The sequence below is a fragment of the Physella acuta genome, unplaced genomic scaffold, assembly GCF_028476545.2.
Source record: "Physella acuta isolate Inbredline_101_S28 unplaced genomic scaffold, ASM2847654v3 ptg000575l, whole genome shotgun sequence".
Classification (NCBI taxonomy): Eukaryota; Metazoa; Mollusca; class Gastropoda; family Physidae; genus Physella; species Physella acuta.
In genome coordinates this window covers 355,340-375,177 of record NW_026732094.1, presented here as the reverse complement: position 1 = coordinate 375,177, position 19,838 = coordinate 355,340, and the positions used below count along the sequence as shown (strand labels likewise).

The window sequence follows — 19,838 nt, the reverse complement described above, 5'->3', positions numbered from 1 at the left end:
ATTTCTATTTTTCTTTATAAGAGAGTTTCCCTTGCACTGACGACACAGCATCGTTTTTTTTTTTTTTGTTTTTTTTTTAATTTGCATTAATTTGACATTACAGTAAGACTAAGGGTAGGCCACGTTATTTTTTACAACTTACTCCGCACCCCTCCCCCAACAGTTACACCTCACCCCTTACCTTGACGTCACACATCACCCCCTCAAAATTGCAACGTTCAAAACTGCGATTTCTTAGTACATAACTAAAATTAAGATAGATCTAGATCTATATCCTAGCCGATAGCCGATAGATCTAGATCTACCGAATACGGTCAGCGTTGAGTTTATTATAATTATAGGGGGTCGTCCATAAATGACGTCACACTCTTAGGGAGGAGGGGGGTACGTAATTTTGTGACGGTGTGTGATGAGGGGGAGGGGAGGGGGTTCAGGTGGTGCGACGACACACTTTTGCATTATAAAAAAAAAAGCAATGTTAGAAAACGAATTTTAGCCGTTATTTCGCGTCTTAGAAAAACTGTTTTAATAAACTGTAATAGGAATTGATTAAAATACTTTATTTTGACAGAGTTCAGACAAAATTATGGAAAAACTAGGCATACTGCCTAGCTTCGCTTAGGTTTTTAAATAACATTTGAGAATTTGAATACTTAATTATTTAGCGATGGATTGGGTGTGGAGTGCTTTAATAAGTTTAATTTAAACAGTAATGCTAACTTTAGAAAAAAATGTTTTTGTTCGTCATTTACATGCCGTTCGCAGAGAATTACGCAATGTATAACTAAAATGGAATTAGAACTACACAGGTTTCATGAACAGTATATCTCATAGTTTATATTACATTGCCTTTTGAAATTAATTTATTTATTTAATTAGGATACTTAACTAAATAAACAACTTAATTTTGTACTAAAACAAATGCTATACTTCTTCATTTTCTGTTTCTGTTTAAAATAGTATACAATTATACAATAATTTTAAAAACGTTACCTCCCTTGAAAACTGAACGTATGACGTATGTCATTGTTTACTTATATTGTTTGCTTATATAAGAAATTACGTTATATGAACATATTTAACGACTATAATGGCTGTTTCCGACGGGAATAAAGTTTTTTTGTTACCCTCCAGGGTCGGTCTACGACGTCACAAAATATAAAGGGGATCGTTCGTCAATTTATTTATATATATATATCTCATATAAGGAGAATTTCACTCAAGATCATCTTTTAGCCCTCATCGAGGGCTTTGAGTCTGACCAACAGTTTTTCCATACGGCCTAGTCATCTATAGTAGTGTATGCACAAACTTAGCATGATGTACAGACATTAAGTAACCTAAAAATTGTGTTAAAATTTCCCTGTTTTTCCCATAAAATACAAAGATTATATAGGGAAATACAACTGGTCAGTTTTGACCCCTTTACGAAGTTTTCCCAGATATGCCGAGTTTTTTGTGACACCCCAAGGTGTTCTCCTACCACCTCACAAAATATAAAGGGGGGGTCGTCGGAGGAAATTTTTTTTCGTAATAGAGCTCATATAAAGAGAATTTCACTCGCGGTCACTTTTTAGCCCTCGTCGAGGGCTTTGAGTGAAACCGACAGTTTTCCCTAAAGGTCAAGCCATTTCCCTATATGCATGCCAAAAATTAGCCAGATATACTGAGTTTAAGTACCCTAAAGTCTGCGTTGAAATGACCCTCTGTTTTTCCCATAAAATACAAAGATTATATAGGGAAATACAACTGGTCAGTTTTGACCCCTTTACGAAGTTTTCCCAGATATGCCGAGTTTTTTGTGACACCCCAAGGTGTTCTCCTACCACCTCACAAAATATAAAGGGGGGGTCGTCGGAGGAAATTTTTTTTCGTAATAGAGCTCATATAAAGAGAATTTCACTCGCGGTCACTTTTTAGCCCTCGTCGAGGGCTTTGAGTGAAACCGACAGTTTTCCCTAAAGGTCAAGCCATTTCCCTATATGCATGCCAAAAATTAGCCAGATATACTGAGTTTAAGTACCCTAAAGTCTGCGTTGAAATGACCTTCTGTTTTTCCCATAAAATACAAAGATTATATAGGGAAATACAACTGGTCAGTTTTGACCCCTTTACGAAGTTTTCCCAGATATGCCGAGTTTTTTGTGACACCCCTAGGTGTTCTCCTACCACCCCACAAAATATCAAGGGGGGTCGTCGGAGGAAATTTTTTTTCGTAATAGAGCTCATATAAAGAAAATTTCACTCGCGGTCACTTTTTAGCCCTCGTAGAGGGCTTTGAGTGAAACCGACAGTTTTCCCTAAAGGTCAAGCCATTTCCCTATATGCATGCCAAAAATTAGCCAGATATACTGCGTTTAAGTACTCTAAAGTCTACGTTGAAATGACCCTCTGTTTTTCCCATAAAATACAAAGATTATATAGGGAAATACAACTGGTCAGTTTTGACCCCTTTACGAAGTTTTCCCAGATATGCCGAGTTTTTTGTGACACCCCTAGGTGTTCTCCTACCACCCCACAAAATATCAAGGGGGGTCGTCGGAGGAAAAATTTTTTCGTAATAGAGCTCATATAAAGAGAATTTCACTCGCGGTCACTTTTTAGCCCTCGTCGAGGGCTTTGAGTGAAACCGACAGTTTTCTCTAAAGGTCAAGCCGTTTCCCTATATGCATGCCAAAAATTAGCCACATATACTGAGTTTAAGTACCCTAAAGTCTGCGTTGAAATGACCCTCTGTTTTTCCCATAAAATACAAAGATTATATAGGGAAATACAACTGGTCAGTTTTGACCCCTTTACGAAGTTTTCCCAGATATGCCGAGTTTTTTGTGACACCCCTAGGTGTTCTCCTACCACCCCACAAAATATCAAGGGGGGTCGTCGGAGGAAAAATTTTTTCGTAATAGAGCTCATATAAAGAGAATTTCACTCGCGGTCACTTTTTAGCCCTCGTCGAGGGCTTTGAGTGAAACCGACAGTTTTCTCTAAAGGTCAAGCCATTTCCCTATATGCATGCCAAAAATTAGCCAGATATACTGAGTTTAAGTACCCTAAAGTCTGCGTTGAAATGACCCTCTGTTTTTCCCATAAAATACAAAGATTATATAGGGAAATACAACTGGTCAGTTTTGACCCCTTTACGAAGTTTTCCCAGATATGCCGAGTTTTTTGTGACACCCCTAGGTGTTCTCCTACCACCTCACAAAATATCAAGGGGGGTCGTCGGAGGAAATTTTTTTTCGTAATAGAGCTCATATAAAGAGAATTTCACTCGCGGTCACTTTTTAGCCCTCGTCGAGGGCTTTGAGTGAAACCGACAGTTTTCCCTGAAGGTCAAGCCATTTCCCTATATGCATGCCAAAAATTAGCCAGATATACTGAGTTTAAGTACCCTAAAGTCTGCGTTGAAATGACCCTCTGTTTTTCCCATAAAATACAAAGATTATATAGGGAAATACAACTGGTCAGTTTTGACCCCTTTACGAAGTTTTCCCAGATATGCCGAGTTTTTTGTGACACCCCTAGGTGTTCTCCTACCACCCCACAAAATATCAAGGGGGGGTCGTCGGAGGAAATTTTTTTTCGTAATAGAGCTCATATAAAGAAAATTTCACTCGCGGTCACTTTTTAGCCCTCGTCGAGGGCTTTGAGTGAAACCGACAGTTTTCCCTAAAGGTCAAGCCATTTCCCTATATGCATGCCAAAAATTAGCCAGATATACTGCGTTTAAGTACTCTAAAGTCTACGTTGAAATGACCCTCTATTTTTCCCATAAAATACAAAGATTATATAGGGAAATACAACTGGTCAGTTTTGACCCCTTTACGAAGTTTTCCCAGATATGCCGAGTTTTTTGTGACACCCCTAGGTGTTCTCCTACCACCCCACAAAATATCAAGGGGGGTCGTCGGAGGAAATTTTTTTTCGTAATAGAGCTCATATAAAGAGAATTTCACTCGCGGTCACTTTTTAGCCCTCGTCGAGGGCTTTGAGTGAAACCGACAGTTTTCCCTAAAGGTCAAGCCATTTCCCTATATGCATGCCAAAAATTAGCCACATATACTGAGTTTAAGTACCCTAAAGTCTGCGTTGAAATGACCCTCTGTTTTTCCCATAAAATACAAAGATTATATAGGGAAATACAACTGGTCAGTTTTGACCCCTTTACGAAGTTTTCCCAGATATGCCGAGTTTTTTGTGACACCCCTAGGTGTTCTCCTACCACCCCACAAAATATCAAGGGGGGTCGTCGGAGGAAATTTTTTTTCGTAATAAAGCTCATATAAAGAGAATTTCACTCGCGGTCACTTTTTAGCCCTCGTCGAGGGCTTTGAGTGAGACCGACAGGTCTGCCCTACGGTCAAGCCATTTACCCATAAACATGCCAAAAATTAGCCAGATGTAAAGAGGGTAAGTGCCCTAAAATCCGTTTTGAAATGACCCTCTGTTTTTCCCATAAAATACAAAGATTATATAGGGAAATACGACTGGTCAGTTTTGACCCATTTCCCGATTTTTCCCGGACATGGCGAGTTTTTTGTGACACCCCAAGGCGTTCTCCTACCACCTCACAAAATTTCAAGGGGGGTCGTCGGAGGAATTTTTTTTTCGTAATATAGCACATATAAGGCGCCGGTCAGTCGAGGTCAGTTTTGACCCCCTCTCGGTAGACTTTTCGGCCAACCGTCACCGGCCCTCGTGTTCTATCGCCCCAAGGCACCATCGTGCCAAATTTGACGCGCCTGCGGCGCCGGGAAGTGCCCTATCGGGCACCCGACCACTTTGCTTTATATATATAGATATCGATTTCTAAAATAAACGGATAAGAATTTATATAGTGCTAATGTTCTGCATTATTATGCGCACATTGTTTCCTGTTCACTTGGTGCGCAATTCTTTTTTAAAAAGTTTAAGAAATAAAACATGGAATAAAAATTATGTCTATATCCCGAGTTGCCATCCCGCGTAGTGTTATATAAGAATATTCGAGAGAGTTTAGGAGAGATCACTCCCGCTTTATTTCTTCGTATCTTTAGAACAATCTATATATATATAATTCTCTTCATGGGGACTGGGGACCATGCGAGACACCACGTAAACGCACGCCGTAACTCTAACGCTCTATAGGCATACATACAGCAACCACCCCCACCCCCATAATACTGGTGAGCTAAGGTTCACCCCGAATGTTTACAATCGTAGAGCACTGTCGAATTATGGCTATTAGGGGCAGATGATTGAGCTTTTAAGCGATTTGAAATCAAGGAGAGGTAACAAGTTCTGCTTGATCTTTTCATTGTCATCTGTATACTGTTGTTACGGACGGCTGCTTTCACGGTGGCCGGGGGAGGGGGGTGGAAGGGAGGGTAGTGTCGAATTCACTAATTATGAAGTACTGAAAAGTAGAAAATAAAACAACTAAATAGCTGCGTATGATACGCCGCGGGTCAGCTCGTCTCGAAAATTGTTAGTAGGTCTATATTGTTAAGTTTGATTATAATCTCAGAGCAGTAGCACTATCGTCAGAAGTTATACCTCGTTTAGTAGGCATAAATATGCATGTAGTGGTTTTAAAAATATACACACTAGGCAAAGTTAACATTGTTAGGCCTATCAAACAAGCAATCAAATTCCCACTACTCTGTGCTGAGTGAGTTTTAATTTTATCGTTGATGAAGGCTAGCCTGAATCCTGGGCGAGCTGTCACAGCGGAATTGGTTATTCTAAAATGATATAGTCCCTGGAGAGTTTTGGCTTAACTTGTTGGCACAAAACTAGATCTTGCTACTAAGGGGGTTGTCCATAAATGACGTCACACTCGTAAGGGGTGGGGTGTGTAGTTTTATGACGTAGTGAGATGCGGAAGAGGGGGGGGGGGTCGGATAGTGTGAAGTACGTCACACGTTTGCGTTTTTTTTTAAATAATGTTATAAACTGAATTGTAGCCGTTACTTCACGACTTAAAAAAAAAAAAAAACCTTTAATAGAAATTGATTAGAATACTCTATGTTGACCGAAGCTCAGTCAATATTTTTTAAGAAAAAAAAAATCGAAGTTTAAAAAAAAAATATAAACTGCAATTTTCGGGGGGGGGGGGGGAAGGTTGTAGCCTCAGGTGTTACGTCATTTGGGGGGATGGCTTTTTGTGACGATGAGGGGGGGGGGAATCGTCCAAAGGCGTGCCGTTTTTTTTATTAACCCTAAGGCCTACTCAGATACCATTGGTAAAATGTTTTGTATGTCTTGTTGTAAAAAGGTATAATTATTATACATTTAAAAATAGAAATCCCGACTGTATTTTTCTTGGATTTTTATTTTAACAAAACTATACCTTACCAGGGGACGACCTAGCGGTAGAGAGCTAGACTGCTAACCGTAAGTCTCGAGTTCGAATCCGGGTTCAAGTCAGTAGACCGTCCCTGAGTCCACCCAGCTCTGATGAGTACCTAACTCACGTTAGGCTGGGCCTAGTGTTAACCACACCATACAGAGGTCACAGACATAGGTGAGCTCTATAATTCACTTGCACTATATAGACCGTCATGTTTGGAAGTGGGATTAATACTTCCAAACCTGACGGTCTATAGGAGAATTAATACTATACTTTATACCCCTCCCACCTACTCTGTTTGAGTAACCACGCCAGACTCTATGGTGCGTATTTCTCTGATGCAGCAGTCAAACCAAAGACAGTTAACTAACGAACTAATCGTACCAATTGTTAACGACACTGCATGGATAAAACATACTTTTACACTTGTACAATTTAGTTATATACTGTTCTTTGGTTTCTTTACCTCCGATTTTCGTTGGTGAAAAAGTCGTGGTCCCCCGATCCCTGAAGCTTTCTGCCGGTTACAGATTCTCTTTGAATTTGAAGCAGTTAAACCAGTAATAATACAACACTATATTTTCTTAATTAACATCGATTGTGTAAAGTTTACAAGAAACCTAGGTAGGCTACTGCTGAGAAAATGAGCTATTTAATGTTTAGTGTTTGTTTTAAAATTGCTAGCAGTGTTTTTTATTAGCTGAACTAAAGGGGTACATTTTAGTTTTAAAAAAATCATTATTATGCTCTTAGATAAACCATGTCTAATTTTCTAAATAGTTATCACCTTCATAAACAGTATTTGGTTGTTCTTGTTATTAAAAATCCGGTTTTATTTTGCGGGGGGGGGGGGGGGGGGGGGTTAATCCATCTAAGAAGTGAAAGCCAGCCTTGTTTGTCTAAAAAAATAGTTACGTTTTAGGTGTTTTCGTATTTACATTAATCCAAAATTGTCTTTTTCCAGATCATGTTAGACAAATTAACTAATAAAGAAAGTCTTTCTGTATTACTTTTTTGTATAAGAAGTATAGAGGAAGTATTGTAATCGTGCAAAAAACTGAAATCAAGATTTTGACAAATCTCAACGCTTTACTGCACACCTCCCAGAGTCGGAAAAACTATTTGAAATTGTGTGTGTATGTCAGTCTGTCAACACGATAACTTAACGTTTCAGTTATGTTGAAGAAAATTCAAATGTAAGTATTATTTCAAATGTGTAGTTCTATTGTTACTGTTTTATCGATTTCCGGTAACCGGAAATGGTATTTATTCTACTTATGGTTTCCCATAAGCCAATAATTTGAGTACCGTTTAAGTTAAGCGGACGAAATTTCAAATAGTATTAAATTGTATGCACATGTTTTTATCAAATTTTGAGCTCTTTCTGGTGACCGGTAGTGCTACTGTACTGGAGTGCTGTTTCATTTTGGTGAACGGAATTTCATTTATAGGCAGGCCTTTAAAGTATGAGATCTTATACTTAGATTGCTTTTAATTTTTTTGAGAGACCTCCGATGTTTGGAAGTGGTACTTTATTACTGGTTTCTAAAATACAGATAACATTAGTACCTTTTCAATTAGGTTAAGATCTTATTCACTGGTTTCTTTTAATTTTTTAGTGTATTCTGGTGACCAGAAGTAGTACTTTACGATTTTATATAAAAAAAAAAAAAAAAAAGATACAAATTTTTTAAAAATTGAATTCGTCTGTCCATGGGCCGTCATGGGTGGAAACTTTTCATATAGGTCAAGACTCGATGAGAATATATTATGACATAAAGTGTGACTTAATTATATATTTAATTAATTTTTAAAAATTAAAAAATTGTTCCTTTATTAATATTTTGCATTATTTATTTATATAATCATTGTTTGTGTTCAATGTGCAATTCTTTTTTCAATGCAATTCTATCTATTAAAGAAAAAAATTAATAAAGAATTAAGTGGAAATCACCTTTAACAAAATATTTATTTAAAACATTTTAGGTTTAAGTTTAATATGAGCAATAAGGCTACAATAACAATTTTTAATATGAATAACATTGCAAATATTTAGTAGCATTTATCAACATATTAATACTATTATCTTCTTAAAAGATCAAGGTTCCTTGGTCTTGAAATTAAAGCTTTTTTACCAATCAATTCCACAAAATGACTTAGATATTCACAATATAAATAATATATTTCTTTTTCACAGCTGCACTGTAAAGGTTCCACGTAAATTGACAACTGCTTTCCCAGATATAATAACACGCTTGTCTTCCACCTGAAGTCTCAAGTCTCCACCTCTGGTTGAACATTGGCGAGCTGCAATGTCAAAATGTACTTTTTCAGCACTTGTCAAAAATATAAACATACTAATTGTAGGTATGTCAAACTGATTTTTTTTTTAAATGTCCCAGAACCTTTTTGAAAAATGGTATGTCAAGAACTCAAGATTCTAAGATAGTGGATACCAAATTTGTTCATTTATCTCAAGTAGTGAAAATGTTGACATTTAAAATTTATTTACTTTTGACATCCTAAAAAGTGCCATGTTAAAAAATGTGACACCAACTCAATCTTTTGAATTCAACATAAAGACACAAGGAGAAGAGACTCAATTTTTCAAACCTCAAAAATATGAACGTCATTTAAATTAATTGCACTGAAATTGGCTTTTCTCGCTTTTTGATAAAATTTAAAAAAGGAAGTAAAAAATACGAGCCGACCCGCTGCGTATCATACGCCGCTATTTAGTTGTTGTTTTTTTTCCTACTTTTCAGTAATTTATAATTTGTGAATTCGACAGTACCAATGCTGCCACTGAAAATATTTGCTTAAAAACACTAAACCCCCCTTTCCCCCCCTCCCCCACTTGAAAGCAGCCTTCTCTTAGTTACCTCCTCTAAGTTTAAAATCGTTTCAAACTAAATTATCTGCCCCTAATAGCCGTCACCAAACCCGTCTCTATGATTGTAAAATGTAAACAGCGTGAGCACAGCTCACCATACCATGTGAGGGGGTGGGGGTGGTAGCGATAGAGAGGAAGAGAGGGGACTGTAAGGCGCGCCTGCAGCTTGTTTTCTAACGGCTCCCAGAAGAGAATTATATATATAGATTTTGTACATATAAAAAAAAAATCAATAAAAAATTTTCTAATGAAAGAGCATACATGATAAATATATCAAAATGTAGGGAAACGCTTCTTTGAATTTAAGTGACCTGTATGCCTATAACATGTACATTTTAAAAACGTTTTATCAGAAGAGTGCAGAGGTTCACAATCAGTCAAAAATGTGTCTTTTCAAAAAATTATATCATAAAATAAATTATGACACCTACAGTAAATCTTGGCTATATCAAAATACAGAATAACCATAGCTTTTAAAATATTTTTTGTCCAATAATTATTAGTCTCTGGACACCACCAAAGCAGTTAAATAAAACAGCTTTTTCAAATGTTAGATTATAAACTCAGAATATATAATCATCTAAAAATACACACCATATAAACTGTTTTTATTCAGTTCTTTAGCCCAGTATGGTGCAACAACTGTGTGCCATGCACCTATAATTAAAAGTTTAAAAAAGAGACGTCAAATGAAAATACTCTTCAAATATGGAGTTCTGGATTCAAACAAATATAGCTCAGCTTAAACAAAATTGACAATGAATATTATTTTCCAGCCTCCACGATTTAAATTTTGGTGATTATTACTTACATTATAAATAAATTATAATATAATTTATACCATAAATCTAAGTACTTTAGCTTCATTAAATTTGCTTATGACAATACACTTTTTAAAAATTATAAGTTAATTAACTATTCTTAAAAATATCATCTTTATTGCTCAAAGAAAAACCTCAAACTAAAGTTTTAAAATAGATAATATACTAAAAAGTAAGTAACATAAACAAACATTCTAGGTTTTAAAATACCTGTAACTGGATCCTCATTAACTCCTAACCATGGAGCAAAGTATCTTGAAACAAAGTCATACTTCTTGCCTTCGCTATCAACACAGTTATTTTCCAAACTGCCCTTAACTGTAATGCCAACACCTTTAACCAGTCCAGTAGATTCAACTCGAGCCATTACATCCAAATTGGGCTTCAACTTTTCCAACTGATCTCTGAAAATATTTTATAAAGAAATTTTATTTATACAAATATATTTTTGAATGGATAAGAAACCTATAAGTGGTCTAATAAACAAACAAAATAAATAACAGTAACACACATGTATTTAAAGAAATTAAATTACAAGGTCAAATAAATATATTATATAAGATAGTATTCTTAATAAACTATTTATATTTTAAATATAAAAACATTCATGAACTAAATATTATTTTAAAATTAACTAACTCAGTAACCAACAAAAAGAATGAAAGTTCAAACCTTGTAGTTTCATCTGAAAGACGCAACAAAAGTTTCCCTGTGGCACTTAACTGAACATCTTTAACAATAAGAGCAGCATCGCCCAAACAAACCTGAATAAATTCAATAAAATAATGCTTTTAAGACTCAGGTATAACCTGCGTAATCACTTCTACCTATTCTTTTTATTTTTTTATTACAATTTTATTTAATATATATATATATGATAAGCAATGTATATGTGTTTGTTTATTTGTTTGTCTGTCTTTTATGCATTACTACACCTTTCATCTGATCGCCATGAATCTTTGGGAAGTTGTTGAGAATACTCCTGGGGAGGTTTCTGTGAAAAATTTTTTTTTTAATTTGCAGGGGTGGCACCCCGGCTGGGCACGATTTGTTTTTTCTCTATATATGATATATAAAAATATTGTCGCTTGACACTGTTCATCTGATCACCATCCAACTTTGAGGAACTGATTAGAACACTCCATGGGATGTTTCTGTAAAAAACATCTTTTTTAACTTGAAAGGGCGGCACGCCAGGAGGGTGCAATTCTACTCTATATACAGTATATTTAAAAAAATGAAAGTCTGATGCGGTTCAACACTGTTTATCTGAGTGCCTTAAAACTTTGGGGAGTTAATGAGAATACTCCCAAGAAGGGGGGGGGGGGGGGGTAAATTTAATTTTGCACGGACGGTCCCCGCCAAACAACAACAATCAAGAAAAATTAATTTACACAAAAAGCAAATATATACATACTTCAATAAGTCTACTGAATTCCTCTGAGCTCTGAAAAGATATAAAGTTGAGAGTTAATACTGTAATAGAAATTTAATTATGGATTTTAATTTGTGTTAACATTGAATCTATATATCTATCTACATATATGCATCCAAACACCATGAAAAGTTGTTGACAATACTCCTAGGAAGGATTTTTTATTTTGAAGAAGAGTACCCAGGCAGGGTGTGATTAGGCAACCAGAATTCCCCAGCAGCTATCTTAGCACATGGGATCTGTTGATAAGGCATCCTGCATAGGGGTCAGGGGTATTTCTTGATTCACCTGTCAAACTGCACCAGGCCCTTGTGTGACACAGAACACCCAGAGCTCTCCAGTGAGCACTAAGTTGCCTATATATGTTTTAAACTTAAAGGTAGGCTACTATCGTTGACTAAATTGAATCAAGCGCATCCTGTAGTGCCCCAACAATGTGAATTTGGTGCCTTGGGCTACCCTGTGAGCACTATGGTACCTACATTAGCATTAAAGAGTGCTACACGCTACAGGTATGGTGGGCTATTATAATAGATTAAATTGTATCATGCACATCCCCTAGCACCCCATCAGTCAGGTGACCTGCAGTACCCTGGGCACACAGGGTGCATTATAGCACTTGTAAAGAGCACCCTACCATAGGGAGAAGGTGGCACATTACATTCTATGATTACGCTACTTTGGGAATAGAAATCTTACCTTGGGAAAAGGTTGATTAAGAGGAAAATTCAAGGAAATTTCTCTATCCTCAGATTTATTTACTGACAGATCTCCACTTTTAGTAGAGAATGTTAATTGACCAGCAGGGTTACCTAAATCACAAAGTGAGAAAAATAATTAAGCAATGAAACTTTGTCAAGCTGTTGAAAATACTCATGGGAAGCAATATAAATTTTTTATGTCGGGCTGGTAGTAGAGTGCGATTTGCCACCCAGAGTCCCTAAACAACTATCTTAACACCTGGGATCTGTTGATTGATCATCCTGGGTACTGTTTAATTCAATGGTCAAACTGCTATTTAATTCCATGGTCAAACTGCACCAGGCCCACCCACTTCCGGTTGGATGATACAGTGAACCCCGGGGTCCGACATACGACTATGATGCCAACCAGTAGCGTACGCAGGGGGGGAGCAGGGGGAGCAGCCGCTCCCCCTCTGGCCATTTTCAGCAAAGTGGCGCCTTTTTGGAGACTTTTTAAACTCAAAGTTTTAAACAATGATATTTGTTAAAAAAATATTTTTGGTCGGCACATCTATGTAAATCACAAGATTTCTTTTCATGCAGCAATTAAGCATTATTGTACTAGTCTAGTAGTGTCTACGTTTACAACATGTATTAACAGCTGCATCAGTTTGCCATTCTAAAAATAACCATTACGATGCAGTGCAATGTTTAAAAAACCTCTACGGGTAGTACCACTTGGCAAGAGGGGTGTTAAGTTTAAGGCAACTGTATAATGTATTTGCTTACGAATAATTAAATTAGAAAATGTTATAAATAAAACTTCACACATAATTACTTTATATATACAGTTTGAATCGTGTGATTAATTAAAAAAAATTACAATACAGAAATTAATACAACTGATTTGGCACCTCCATTTAAATTTACTTATGAGCATTAATGTCACACCTAGGTATACATTGGGTTGGATAATTGACCTAAAGTGACCGGTCAGTGGTGAATAAAGTTGAACCCACCCCCCTCTAACCCACCCCGAACTGATCTGTTAAGTACATGCAGAAAAAGGCGTAATGATGTATCATAGTGCCATGCCGCCAGAAAATTAGCTTTTAAAAGTTAAAACTCTGTGAATATTGTTTTTGCAATTTCCAGTAAAAAGGTATGTGATCAATACAGTGATCTAACCCACACCTATCACTATGTTAAAAAATTATCTTTAAAAACACGAAGAAGCAGTAGTTAATTAAAATATATGATCTGAACTAAAAGACTAATGATTTGTTAATTGTGTGCTGATATTCCGAGTATGTATTTATTATATCGAAAAGCGTGGTTTTATACCAACTCTGATTTTAAAAACTTTCATTATGCTGTAATACTTTAGCATTTATGATGACGATATATTAAATTCTGATTATAGACAAAAACATTTTGTACACACGAATAGTTTTAAACAATTTCATTATATTCTAAAGTAATTATTTATTTGTTTTGACATTTATAATTAAATGTGTAGATATATACATATTTATATTAAGAGAGTGATTATTTCCCCTATTTCACTTGTCTTAAATAATTTCCCAGGAATTATTATGTATGAAATTTTTTTACAAGAATTACAAAACAGATTGTGTTACGTTCATTGTTTTTGGTTGTAGTGTGTGTATATATATATATATTTTAGATAGATACAATTTTTTGTTTTGTCGGCCTATATTGTGTGTTTTTCTTATTTCTTCAGAGTGCCATTTTCAATTTCCTTTACATCATAGCAAAGTAATGACATACAGCTATATATATATATATATATATATATATATATATATATATATATATATATATATATATATATATATATATATATATATATATAATAGACGTATATAGAACGTGTTAAAAATTCGGCGCCTTTTTTTGCTCTTTTCGCTCCCCCTACAACGAAAACCTGGATACGCCTCTGATGCCAACATTCATTTTAAATAGCACTACACACTAGGTGTGTCATCAATTTTATACAAATAACTTTTTAATTTGCTGCCAAGTAAATAAAAATGTGATGTATGGAAGGTATTTTACCAAGTACTAAGAGGCTTGAGTGCGGTATGTTTGTTTAAGTATACGTCAATATAATTATACTACAACTGTGTTTTTACCTAGAAGGAACTTTTTAAATATTTAGGACATAACAGTATTGACTTTAACCCAGTATGGTAGAGGTGTGGTTGTGTCCCTACCCTCTATAAAGGATCCACAAGAAAAAAATTATGGTGAGTATTGATATTTAATGTTTTTGAATACAGCATTTTTTTTGTTGGTATTTCTAAATCTAGCAGCAGATCACCAAAAACCATTAATCATTGTGCATTGTTAGAATCTGCATCCATGCTAGTTTAGAACAAATTTGAATTAAGTATACATTAATTAACAATCAGGTATTGTGTTATTTTTAAGTATGGGGATTTTCACCATAGATTCTTTTGTCATTTGAATCCATTAAAAAATTAAAAAATTTAAATGTAAATGAAATCTTAGTGTCACCTAGTTCATGAAACAGCACAGCAGAGGTGGCAAGAGTAGCATGCCCACAAAGGTCAACTTCAGTAGTTGGTGTAAACCACCTCAAAAAAAATTCAGTAGCTAGGAAAGAGAAATATGAAGTAGAAAATAATTAACCAGTAAATATATGTTTATCAACATTTTAAAACAGTAAACTTATGCTAATTCAAAAGAACTTCCAAACAATGAAATTAGTATGTCTTTGCAATTGTCTGCAGTAAAGAAAGCATTTTAGTTACATTGCAGACAATATTTTTATTTTTAACTTGTTTTTACAACACACACACATTTATTATTTTACAATAAGTTTCTATTTGATTTTGGAAAGAAAAAATAACAGCTAACTGAAACAAAAATACATCATATTCTTCTACTGTGTTCTTTATAGTAATACATTTGCTGGGATTTCCTAGTCATGTTATACACCAGATTTGCTACCATAGCATTTGTCCAGCCAAGAATGACCTGAAAGACAGGAGTTGTTTGATTGCTATCCCCAGCTAATGAGCCTCATCTGCCAGGGGCCCAACTCAGCCTTGGGAGTTAGTATTCCTGCCCAACCATGCTGTCCCATACATATCATATGATTTATTCTTATAAAACTTTATTTTTTCTCTCAACATATTCTACAAATAAAACCATCAGACATTAGGTATTATGGCAGTGGACAACTCCAGTGTCAGCTGAAGGAGAGATCCTCCAGAGAAAATGGAAATGGATTGACCACACAGTCAGGAAGCCTGTATCCAGCATAACAAGACAGGCCTTCACCTGGAATCCACAGGGCAAAAGGAAAAGAGGCAGACCAAGAAAGACCTGGAAGAAGACAACAAGAAGATTGGATACACCTGGGGACAGTTGGTGAGACTAACCCAGGACAGAGATGCATGAAAAGCTCTTGTGGCCTATGTACCAGGAGGAGCGGCAGGCAAACCCTACTTAACTTTTTATCTTAACTATCAGATATTTTCATTACGAACAAATCACAATATAAATTACTAGCATAGCAATTTACACTTACACAATGCATGTTTATTAATAAGTTTATTAAAATTAATGAATATGTTGTAATACAACTATTATAATTATATGGTTGTAAACAAACATAAGAAAAATGAGAAAACAATTTTTTAAATTTTCATTAATAAAAGGATGACCTTGTATGACTTTAAGATTATTTACAACGAGCCCACCCGCGGCGTATCAAACGCCACTATTTAGTTGCTTTATTTTCTACTTTTCAGTAATTCATAATTTGTGAAATCGACAGTACCAATGCTGCCACTGAAAATATTTGTTTTAAAACACTATCAGTAGATCGTTAAGGGCGATACCCCCCCCCCCCCACCCTCCTTTCCCCCAACCCCTACCCTACATCCCCCCCCCCCATGAAAGCAGCCTCTTCTTAGTTACCTCCCCTAAGTTTAAAATCGATTCAAACTAAATTATCTATCCCTAATAGCCATCACTAAACCAGACTCTACGATTGTAAACATTTGGCATGAACCACAGCTCACCAGACCATGTGTGGGTAGGGGTGGTAGGGATATGCTTAGAGAGGAAGAGAGAGGGCTGATAGGCGCGCTTACTGCTTGGTGTTTTGTATGGTATCCATGAAGAGAATTATATTATATATATATATATATACCAACCAGAGATAAAATCTCCTTCCTTCGGACTAACAAATGCTGTTTCAGAAAGATTCATTTCTCTGCCAATCATTTGCATTTGTTCATCCGTCAATGTCTATAGATTTGTAAAAATAAAAATATTAAATATCTACAGGTCTATCTTGACTGGGGAGTAATTGACAGGGAGGTAATGTTCTAGATCCTTTAACTTACTACCAAGCTCAGTTGCAATGAAATTTCTAAAACTTTGCATCTTCTTTAATTTTAGATAGTTTTATTGAAATATAAACAAATTGGCAACATGATTTTCAACATTTTACTTTAAAATTAAAAGCTGGTTATTGCTGTTTTTTTTAAAAAGTACCTTTGAAGAGCATCAGATATTGGCTTCTCATCAGTAGTTACTACTAGTTACTAGTGTAGCACTTGTTAATACATAATAGTCAAGTCAATAGTTATTAATTTATTAAATATTAGGTAGTACTAAGTAGTTAGCAGTACTAGTAGGCTCCTACGGTACAACTCCACTTTAGTATCTATAGCACATTTTATTCCCTGTTTGAGGTTCACTTCCAGTTGGGCGTAATTTATTATAAACACAAACAAAATGCACAAAAATGTGAGGAAAACACTAAGCTTATTTCTTTGTGAATTTTGTTTTTGGTTTAAGTTTTCAATAACTTACTTTTTTTGTCAAAACTTGAGAAAAATCCAAATATAAAATATTACATGTGCAATGTTTAGATCTATGTTTATGTCAATTTAGATTTTGTGGCGATGGGTAACGTATGCAACTCATAAATGCAAGGCTGTTAAGTCTAACAGTAAACTCACAATAACCCCAAAACAAACACCACCACAATTTCAAATAGCTATTGCCCAATATGTGACAATGCTGATTATTCAAGTCACTGTAAACCCTCGACAGTGTAGGGATTTTTCTCCCGCTGACGAAAAATTGTGAACCGGTGATCACAGGCTATTTAATTAGAACTGTAGGGCCTGATGTTTATTTTAATATTATTTATATTTTTGTGTTTAGATTGTGTTTATCATAAAATATGCTCAACCAGAGGTGAACATGAAGCAGTGAATAAAATATGCTAAAATGGAGTTTTACTGGCTCCTACTACTATAATCTATTCTAGATTAGATCTGGATCTACTTCTTACACTATTAAACAGTACACTGGAGTCAAGCCCGCCATGGTTGAGGCTAAAGGCCCAAAGGGCAAAGGGCAGAGCCACTAACTAAAGCTAAACTCAACTAAACTAAGACTAACAATTACTAACAAACTAAACTCACTGACTAAGTATTGGTAAGTTGTAAATAAGAAGTAGGCCTAATAATTTTGGTTGATTTAAATAAATAATATTATATTAAATATCATCCTTAGGCGGTGCGCGGACCTTTGACCACAGGTGCTTTGACCATAGGGGGTTTGACCATAGGGGGTTTGACCACAGGGGGTTTTGACCACAGCGGGGCTTTGACCATAACGGAACTTTGACCATAGGGGGTTTGACCATAGGTGTTTTCGCAGCAGAGGGTCTTTGATCACAGGTGGTTTGTCAACGGGTGTGCTTTGACCATAGATATAGATAGGGGGTTTGACCACAGCGGGGCTTTGACCATAAACGGAGCTTTAACCTAGAACCCCTTCTTAGGCTTAGGCGACCTTAGGCCTAATCAATATTGTTTAATTATAATAATTCAATAATTCAATTGTATTTTCAATCGACTTACCACATCACATCCAATGTTAGTTTTAATTTTAGATAACAAGCAAACAGCTGCTGGGTTTCCAGAAAACTGTCTGTTTGTAGGCTTTTTGATGAGAATTACAGAATGATTTTTTTTATTAAAAATGTATCAATAATAGCTAGAACACTAGTAAACTAAGCAAATTTAGCATATTTTAACTTTCTGTGCAAAGTCATTATTACTGAAAAAAATTCCAAAGTCAGGTCAGCCTGTGGCACCCTCCACTGAACGTGACAGAAGGAAAAAAAAACTTCACCCGTGACCTTCATTAAAACAGAATTTGCTTTTTTATTTTTTTTTATTTTTGGTAAACATGTGCTTATTCTTACCCAATAAGTGATAAAAATTTGAAAATTAATTTTAATTACAGTTGTAAAGTAAGATAAACAGCTTAATAAACACATGCTTTCTTGAGGGGGTGTGGCCCGGGTGTGGCACATCGCAATTATAACTTTATATTTCTGTGTTTTATGACTATATTTGTTTACAATCAGCATGCTATGTTTTTAAAATTGATAAAGGGTAAGTATACCAAGTTACAAAATCTGCAATCTAACTAATAATTCATACTTTCAATTTAAAAAATAATAAAAACGATCATCAACGAAGAAAGCGTAAACATTCTATTTTTAGGTGTGACATAAAAAACAGTCATAAATCTAGCCAAATGATTGGATTCTTACGCGGCACACATTTTCCCGCGCCTCGTTTTCACCAAACAAGAATATAATAAAATGGCATTATTACTTACAGCATGAAAAGCATTGTTGTCAGCCTAATTATATTAAACAATTCTATTTTTATTTGATAGTAAAAATGTTATAAAAATTGGGTCTAATAAAAAAGTTATTGGATAACGCACCTGCTTTAGTTTATTCGACTTGAAACGCAAGCTAAGTAAGCGTGACTTTCTCTCGACGGCCTCGTTAAATACAAATAAAGAAATTAGGTCAAAAGTACATCTGGGAATTCTTAAATAACAGACTGAAATAGAAACGGATAGTTCCGATGTCTAAAATTAACGATGGCCTCGTTATTATTAGTTTTATCCCTCTACCGTTTAGTGAAAGCGAAACTGGTCGCCATTTTGAGTAAGCGCATGAGCCGTGAGATGGCTTCAAAACAACAAACCCGGAAGCTGTGAATCGAACGGCCTACTGTTTGTAAATGCATCAACAATGAAAATAGGAAGATCCAAACAATTTTTTGTCAAGGCCATTTTAACTTCAGCGTGGGTAAAGTAGAACGCAGATTCTAGACTAATGAGTGATCTATATAGTATAGAGTATAGGCCTAAGTATAATATTTTTATTAGTAAAGTGCACAGTACTAGACTAGGTCACTAGTGGGCCTAGTTCACACACAACGTTTATTATTGAGTAGATACAAAAATAAAGCGAGAGTGATCTCCCCTAAGCCGTAAACTTCCTCGCATTTTCTTCGTCAGTTAAATATACTAGTCGACCCGCGGCATAGCATACGCCGCTTTTTAGTTGTTTTATTTTCTTTTTTTCAGTAATTCATGTTTTGTGAATTCGACACTCCCGGTTTTTTTTAAATTACTTAAACTTTTTTAGCCATGCAACTCTATTGTAAATTTAAAACATTTAAAGTACTAAAAAAAAATTCATAAAAAACGTTTTAATAACAAGCTTTTATGTAATAATGCACTAAAAAGTAAAAAAATAAATTATAGTCCTACACAACTATTTAAATAACCA

At 35.3% G+C, this 19,838-nt stretch overlaps 1 protein-coding gene and 1 long non-coding RNA gene across 2 annotated transcripts; one reads left to right on the top strand and one right to left on the bottom strand.

Moving 5' to 3' along the window:
* Nucleotides 1-30: 30 nt before the first annotated feature.
* LOC131946927 (uncharacterized) lies at nucleotides 31-7,521 on the top strand. The gene is made up of 3 exons (XR_009387806.1): nucleotides 31-114; nucleotides 6,340-6,505; nucleotides 7,296-7,521. It is a non-coding gene; the product is annotated as an uncharacterized LOC131946927 (long non-coding RNA).
* Nucleotides 7,522-8,292: 771 nt separating this feature from the next.
* LOC131946933 (phenazine biosynthesis-like domain-containing protein 1) lies at nucleotides 8,293-19,498 on the bottom strand. Its single transcript, XM_059307981.1, has 10 exons — nucleotides 19,284-19,498; nucleotides 18,100-18,178; nucleotides 16,375-16,468; nucleotides 14,705-14,803; nucleotides 12,180-12,292; nucleotides 11,463-11,492; nucleotides 10,718-10,809; nucleotides 10,256-10,449; nucleotides 9,819-9,881; nucleotides 8,293-8,638 (listed from the first exon to the last, which is right to left on the bottom strand). Exons 1-10 carry the CDS (start codon nucleotides 19,334-19,336, stop codon nucleotides 8,523-8,525), a joined length of 933 nt encoding a protein of 310 aa, XP_059163964.1. The 5' UTR covers nucleotides 19,337-19,498; the 3' UTR covers nucleotides 8,293-8,522.
* Nucleotides 19,499-19,838: the final 340 nt, after the last annotated feature.